The 8,136-nt window shown below is 36.5% G+C and overlaps 1 protein-coding gene across 1 annotated transcript in view; it reads right to left on the bottom strand.

The window, feature by feature from the left end:
* LOC150101982 (transmembrane protein 115) overlaps window positions 1-4,397 on the bottom strand; it is a 46,659-nt gene extending 42,262 nt beyond the window's left edge. The window contains exon 1 of the mRNA XM_090400537.1: window positions 3,689-4,397. Coding sequence (XP_090256663.1) covers window positions 3,689-4,395 — 707 coding nt within the window. The 5' untranslated portion in view covers window positions 4,396-4,397. The remainder of the gene's footprint in view (window positions 1-3,688) is intronic.
* Between the last annotated feature and the right edge of the window lie 3,739 nt (window positions 4,398-8,136).

An 8,136-nucleotide genomic window follows, 5' to 3' on the forward strand; every position in this document is an offset into this window, starting at 1 on the left:
GTCTGGAAGGAGGGGGGAGAACTACAAAAATTGTAAAGGTTACAGGAAACTGTTACAGGTTACAGGAAAACGTTGCATTATGGGAGATACTGAGTAAGGAGTGTTGGTAGCTTGCTCCACCTTTGCAAGGAGTGCCCTGGTGTTGTACCACCTTACCCCATGTCCTGAAGATACTTTCAGACGCAAACTTTGTTTGCTCACACTTGGATAAAGGATTAAACTAAATTAATTATACTCTAACCAAGTGAAAAATAAACTTTCAACATCTTTCTCTAAATCCAGAGTAATTTATTAAAAAAAAAGGTGGCACACCATTTGGCAACTCCTATAGGTAGAGATGACCTGCTAATGCTTCTGCCTGGTATCTCCACTTGGGCCTGGCTCCCGATATAGACCTCAATAAAGGTCGAAACTAGTCTGGGTTGTGGCCCTTCCCTTAATGCATAACATTAGACATCCGCAAGGAGATGTGTTTTGCATTATGGGAGATACTGAGTAAGGGAGTGTTGGTAGCTTGCTCCACCTTTGCAAGGAGTGCCCTAGTGTTGTACCACCTTACTCCAGTCCTGAAGATACTTTGTTTGCTCACACATAAGAGACGATGTAGACGGTGTAGCTCGCTGTAGATAGGGGATTGAGTGGAGACGGAGAGCTGCAGAGTAGGTGCCTTCCCTCGATGAGTCTTTGGACTCCTTGGAAGTGTCACAATCTTTTTCTTGCTATCATAACATCAAATACCTGCCAAGTAACCGCTCCATCTGAGATTAGCTCTGCTTGTGCATTCTAGAATAGAATGTGCAAGCAATTCAAAATAAGTTCTTTCCTACTATCTACATTTATAATATGATTCTGTTCACTTCGCTAATTTTTCTAAGAACTCTCATATTTATAGTCTATTTCGGACCAACTGCCAACTATTTCATTTCCAACTCAGCTCTCAGACCCATAAGTTAAAATTGGTTTGAATAGTCTTATACACAACTACTTTAGTGTTTTCACTAATCTCTCTTATATTTTCTATATAAATTAGACTCCCTGACAGTTTTGCTTATTCTGTTTCCATTTTTAATTTGCCATCAGGAAGATGTAAAAATCATGCTTAAACAGCTGAAATGTTTTACTTGTTCTATACATTTTCTACCCCGAATGATGTCCCCCCCATGTGTGGGTGGAGGGCTACACATCGATCACTTTGGCCACATTTAGAAATATAACAATAAGCAGCACTGTGTTTACAAGGAAGAATATACATATACATAAACAAACATGGAAATCTGATAGGTATACATTTAATCAAACAGACCACATCATAGCTGTCATCAGTTTGGTCACTCCTGTGAATCTTCACCCTCACCTCCCAATCCCCAAGAAATGTATGCACACAGCATGCTGAAGACATTACAATAATATTCAGAAAACTCAAAATTTCTGCTGAAAAACCAGGATTACAAATCGACTAGGATGAAACTGAATATTTAAAAGTATGTTGAAACAACAACCAAGAGGAAAATGGAAGTTTACTATTGATAATCAAAATTTTAAAACTGTCACTTCCTTCAAAATATCTTGTAACATCAATTACTCAAGATAATAAAATTAGTATAAAAATACAAGCACATGCCTCTGACAGAGTTCATCATTCATTACACCATCCTTGCAATCTTCTCTAAAGCAGTTAAAATAGAAATATACAAAATAATCATTAAACGTTCTGTTTAATATAGATCAGAAAACTAGAGCATAGCAGACCAAGATGTGGACACTTAGCAGATCTTTGAAAATAAAATCCTTAGAAGTCTTTGGACCTGTAAGACATAAAACAGACACAAGAACTATAAAACTGTAGAGATCTCCATTACTAAATGATGAAATCAGAGCCTACAGATTAGATGCTTGAACACGTGGAAAGAATTGGTGAGGAGAGAATGGCTAAAGCAGTGTTCAAAATGAGGCCTGATGGAAAGCAACTTACAGGAAGACCACAGCAGCAGTCAGAGGATAAAATTCAAAAAAGCCTGATGGGAGTCCTAGATTGGAATGGAAGAGTTCAAGATAAAAAAAACAGTGGAAGTTGGCACATGCATCAAACAATCCTTAGAAGGTTCAGTAAACTATAGAAGAAGAAAGGTTCTCCAGGATGCAGCTTTGCCTATTTTCCAGACTGTCTTTTTATTTGCTTATTTTCATGACAAATTTGTTACAGTAGTTATTCAATTTAATTTTGAATTCCTAAAGACTTCTAATGCACATATTAAAAGTATAACAATATCTGCATAAAAGTAACGAGTTGAGATTAGCATCTCTAATTTTGATATCAGGTTCATTGCCACTTTTCTTCATAATATAATCCATATAGCTGATGAAAAATAACAGTGTGCATTCTTGCTTTATATCTGATTTTATGTCATACTATTTTCCTGTACTTCCTTCAATTCTAGCTGCTGATTTACAACTTAAATATAGATGTTGCTTAATACAATGTTCTGTTACACCACAATTGTAGTTTTGTACAGCTTTTCTCTTAGAAAAGCTGTACAAAAGTCTATCATATGCCTTTTCTAGATCTACAAGAACAAACTGATCCTTGTTATTTTCCCATGATTGCTCAACTATCTGTCTTAAAGTGGAAAGCAGATCCTCACAATTCCTATTTGGCCTGAACCAGCTTCTCTGCCTATTTTTCTTAGCCTCTTCTCAAGAATGCTTGCATAATCTTACTCAGCAGAGATAATGTTCTGTAATTCTCAAATTATTTATTTCCCTTTTTAATAGATGGATTCTATGAGATCTCTATTCCAATTGATCTTCTGAAGTATGCAGTGTGAGCATCGTAAAACTTTCATACCTCCATATTTGAGTATTTCTGGTAATCTTGATTGAAATTCTCTTAAATATTTTTTATTACTGATTTGTTATTGCCTTTTTCAAGCAATTTTTCAAAGGAATTACTTCACACATGTAGAAGATCTTTATTATCTTCAGTTTTTATATCAATCATCTGATGCATTTTACAGTGTTTCAACATTTCTAAGCTCCCTCCCCCACCCAATAACCTCCAAAACATTTTGCCATCTTCCTAATATCATCTTCTATATTCTTACCACTTTTCATGTGACTTGCTTAACTACTTTTACACAATGCTTTAATTTCTTACATTTTTCTTTGTATTCTCTCACAGCAAATGAACTTTACTTGCAAGGAATTTTGATATGCTTTTTTTTTCTTTTTCCATGATTGCATTTTTAACTTGGGTGCATTGGAGTGCTACGAATATTTTAAATTAAATTAATTATTTAAATCTTCACCACATGCTACTCTGGCTGAATCAGCCAGCTTCCTGAGCATGCAACAGTTTCCAAACTCTGGTGTTTTTTTTTTTTTTTGAATACTATTTATATAGTTTGTATTATTGTATTATATATTTATATAATAATATATTATTTATTATAAATATTTTATCAAATATTTATAATAGTATTTGAGTTGACGGTTCCCTATGCAAGTCCTCGAATTTGATTACTTTTCAAACTTTTGTACGCATTTTTCTTTTCAGTATGCATTTCATTTTACCCTTCTTAAAACTAAATGACATAAGTTATTTAAATTTTCTAATTTCTTCAAGATTGGTTGGCTGTTCTGAAAAAGTTTACAACGAAGAATTCAACATAATAAAAATATAAGCACTTACCTTGCAAAAGTGAAATTGTCAGCCAGGTCACCTCTGGTGCCATTACTGTGATGCTGATAGAATCGCAAGTACACCCACGAGGTTAGTAAACCGGTAGAAAACATGACAGGATATGTTCCTCTGACTAGTCCAACGGGCCAGAGTATCAGGCTGAGGATAAGTACACTCATTGGCACGTTTCTATTTCTCAATTTTCCGAGCGGAGTAGAAAGCAACACATGATCGGGCATAATCTGTTTCACTGCTACCGCCACACCAGCACAGTATCCCGCTAAACCATGAATGTGAACGGAAAAGAGATACTGAGGATCTGATGTAACAGTAAAGACTACAATATAAAACATCACTGATAAAAAGGCTACACTCGTATTCACGATCGCAAAAAATGTTAACATTTCAATAGCCCCCCATAGTGGTTCAAGCAGTTTTCCGCACAATCCAACAGTGACAACATCTGCCAACACTAACCAAAGTCTATTTTCCAGGAAACAGTGTGTGAACGCTGTCCACACCCAGAAGTTAGGAGGAATAATAAAGCCAGGTGTAACACTGATTGCTCGTACTGAAGTTTCACTGAAAGACAAGAAGTAGCAAAGTATAACTGTGATACAAATAAACTTAATAACAACACTGCTATTCTGAAGTGCAACACCAAGCTGCTGCCTAAAGTAAGGAAGATTTCTCTGGACAACAGTGGGTGCAACCATCTTGGTAGCCATTTTGATGATGTCACACAAAAAGTGCAGGAGTTCCCTCTCTCGCTCAAAGTTAAAATGAAATAATTCTTTAAATAATAGAAATACTAAAATTTCATCTACTCTTTTGTGACCTAGTAGCTTAGTCTCATAGAAACCTGCTTACTGCTTAAGAAATGGCGGTTAATCATATCTGCATAGTCTGCTATATCTGTAATTTGCGTATATTCTTCTAGCAGGTTTGTCTGTTTTGAGGGATGTAAAACCTGTGTTTCCGGAAGAGAAAAAAAAAAAAAAACCTATATGATACCAGTTAACTCACTTCAGCTGAAAAGTCCCGATGAAGGTTATTTGTGCCCTAAGTGGCATTCTAAGATCTTTCCAACTGAAGGACATCATCGATATCGACAGAACTACGGAGGTTCACTCATGCTAATTGCAGTAATTTGAGCAACGGTATGAGGGTCACAGGAGTAAGGAATCGAAGTTACTAAAACATATACACAATTGTGCTAATTTCTGCAAGACATAAATTGAATACAGCTATTCATATATATTTATGCTATTCACAACCGTATAATAGACATAAAACTGATATTCATTTAAAATATCGATGTCTGCCGTGCTCTCCTTCAAGGTGCCTTTGGATCAGTCATCCAGATAACTAGGGTAAAGAATGAACGGGCATCGATCCACCCCAAAATTAGTTTGCAAAAAAACGACTTCAACTACTTTCTTTGTGGAATAAAAGCGGATTTATATTTATTTATTAACATAATACCAAGAATCTTAAGATAATTAAAGAAAATATTAGAAGCAGCCTTTGAGAGAAATTTGCAATTTTTTCTTGAACCAATAAAGGACTAAAACATTGGCGATTTTTAAATAGACAGTTATGTACTTGAACAGCAGTGTTTATACTAAGTAGTTTTATTAATGAATGCACAATATTTCTTCAAATTTTCATAATGATTCTCAGGAGAAGTCGAATAGGTTTTGTGTAGATAATGGTCAGTGTGTCAATGTAGGGTCTCCTGTGATGAGTCTTTAATAAATTTAGTTTAATACTTTATCTAACTGTATGCAAACAAAGTTTGCACCTGAAGTATCTTCAGGACTGGGGAAACTCGTGATCAAGGTAGACCAACCTCTGCTCTCATCACTCCTTGTCTCAGTATCTCCCATAATACAAAGCACATCTCCTTGCTGACATGTATAATGCTATGCATTAAGGGGAGGGCCATTACCCAGACGGGTTTCGACCTTTATTGAAGTCTCATCAGAAGAAAAAGGCAGAAGCAATGGTAAATATGACCTCTTCATTGCTTCTGCCTTAGTATCACCACTTCTGGGTTTGGTTCCCACTGAGGAGACTTCAATAAAGGTCGAAACCGGTCTGGGTAATGGCCCTCCCCTTAATGCATAGCATTATACATGTCAGCAAGGAGATGTGCTTTGTATTATGGGTGATACTGAGACAAGGAGCGATGAGAGCTTGGCTCACCTCTACCACGAGTTTCCCAGTCCTGAAGATACTTCATACTTAGTGGTAAACTAAGGCAGAAGCAATGGAGAGGTCATATTTATCATTGCTTCTGCCTTAGTATCACCACTTCTGGGTCTGGCTACCACTAAATAAATAAATTCTGTGTGATGATGATGATGCAGCATTCCCCCTTTATCAAGGAGTTCACAGTTCCATCTAGTCCTCCCCCCAAATTATATCCAGACTCCAGAACCGGCATAGGCTGTCGAATCAGACGTATGGCTGGGTCAGTATTCCTGACTGTAATCCGTGTGTGTCCTCGGACTGGTTTGCCTGCTTGCGGGATGAAAAACACTAGATAAACTGGAGGGAAAAGCCCTGCTGTTCATGCCCAAAACCAGCTAACTTGCTTATGGCTGAGGGAGGAAGATCGTTGAGTTCATCACGTCGTTGACGGGAATCGAACCTAGGACAATCCTTCCCCAGGCATATGGTGCAAAGCACAAAGACACTAGGCTAAGCATGCGTACTGGCTCCCACTGACGAGACCTCAATAAAGGTCGAAACTGGTCTGGGTAGTGGCCCTTCCTTTAATGCATAGCATTACATATGTCAGCAAGGAGATGTGCTTTGCTTTATGCGAGTTACTGACACAAGGAGTGATGAGCGCTTGGCCCACCTTTACCACGAGTTGCCTCAGTCCTGAAGATACTTCAGGTGCAAACATTTGTTTGCTTACACTTGGATAAAGTATTAAACTAAATTTATTATAGTCTAACCAACTGGAAAATAAACTTCCAACATCTTTCTCTAAATCAAGAGTAATTTAATAATAAGGTGGTACACCTTTTTGCAACTCGCATAGATAAATATGACCTCTCCATTGCTTCTGCCTTAGTATCACCACTTCTGGGTCTGGCTCCCACTGTCCAGACAAAAATAAAGGTTGAAACCGGTCTTGGTAGTTGCCCTTCCCTTAATGCATAGCATTGTAGCTGTCTGCAAGGAGATATGCTTTGCATTATGGTAGATACTGAGACAAGGAGTGATGAGAGCTTGGTCCACCTTTACCACGAGTTTCCCCAGTCCTGAAGATACTTCAGGCACAAACTTTGTTTGCTTACACTTGGATAAATGATTAAACTAAGTTTATTGTAGTCTAACCAAGTGGAAAATAAACGTCCAATGTGACCAGTCTTCTGACTCTATGGAGACACCCATATAATAATAATAATAATAATAATAATGCCTATCAAGAATTTAGGCCTAGCATGGCCTGTTCCGGCCTTAGAAGTCATCGTTGAATCGTTTAAAAGGACGTCCTGGTTTTCTCTTTCCTAATGGCTTGTACTTTAAGGCTTATTTTGGTAATCTTTCTGTTTTCATTCTTTGAACGTGTTCCATCCATTTATGTTTATATTTTTTAATTTTTTCTATTACAGGTTCTTGGTTTAATAATAATAATAATAATAATAATAATAATAATAATAATAATAATAATAATAATAATAATAAGTTTTTGGTGAATCATCCATATATGAGAAGAATATTTTATGATAGGGCTGATTTGGGACTGTATAGTATTAGCAGTTGCACAATGCATAATATTAATATTAGTATAATATTAATTATAATTAACATTTGCAATGTTTGCTCTGTTATTTCTCTGTAGTAAATTTAATGAACCGAATATATATATATATATATATATATATATATATATTAGACCCAAACATTATTATTATTATTATTATTATATTATTATTAATATTATTATGCTATTATTATTATGTTGTGGATGTGTGGAGTGAGTTTGATGGGCGAAAGGATTTATATAAGATGGATGGGTTACATTTGAATGGATTTGGTGTACGGAGGCTTGAAAAAGTGTTGATGAATGAAGTGGAAGTGGATGCACAGACTCAGGGAAACTAGATTTATTAAGGTGGAAGGGAATAGATATGCAGACTTTAGGGAGGAAGTTGAGTGTATGAATGAGTATAATATGCCCGAGCGAGTACGAAGGACAACAAATCAGAATGGGTTAGTACGTATAAGGCATCAAAGTAGGAATGGTACTAATGGGCTTCTGCAATTCATGTACACTAATGCCAGGAGTATTAGGAACAAGAAGGAAGAGTTTTTGGCTTGGTTGGCACTTCCAGGCCACAGGTTGTTGGTATTAGTGAAACATGGCTGACAGAAGATGATAAAGCTAGTGGAATTCAATGCGACGGGTCTAGCGTGTTCAGGAGTGACAGGGAGAA

The sequence above is a fragment of the Typopeltis vanoorti genome, chromosome 11 (genome assembly GCF_054136105.1).
Source record: "Typopeltis vanoorti isolate ZY-2024b chromosome 11, IOZ_Tvanoo_1.0, whole genome shotgun sequence".
Taxonomy (NCBI): Eukaryota; Metazoa; Arthropoda; class Arachnida; order Uropygi; family Thelyphonidae; genus Typopeltis; species Typopeltis vanoorti.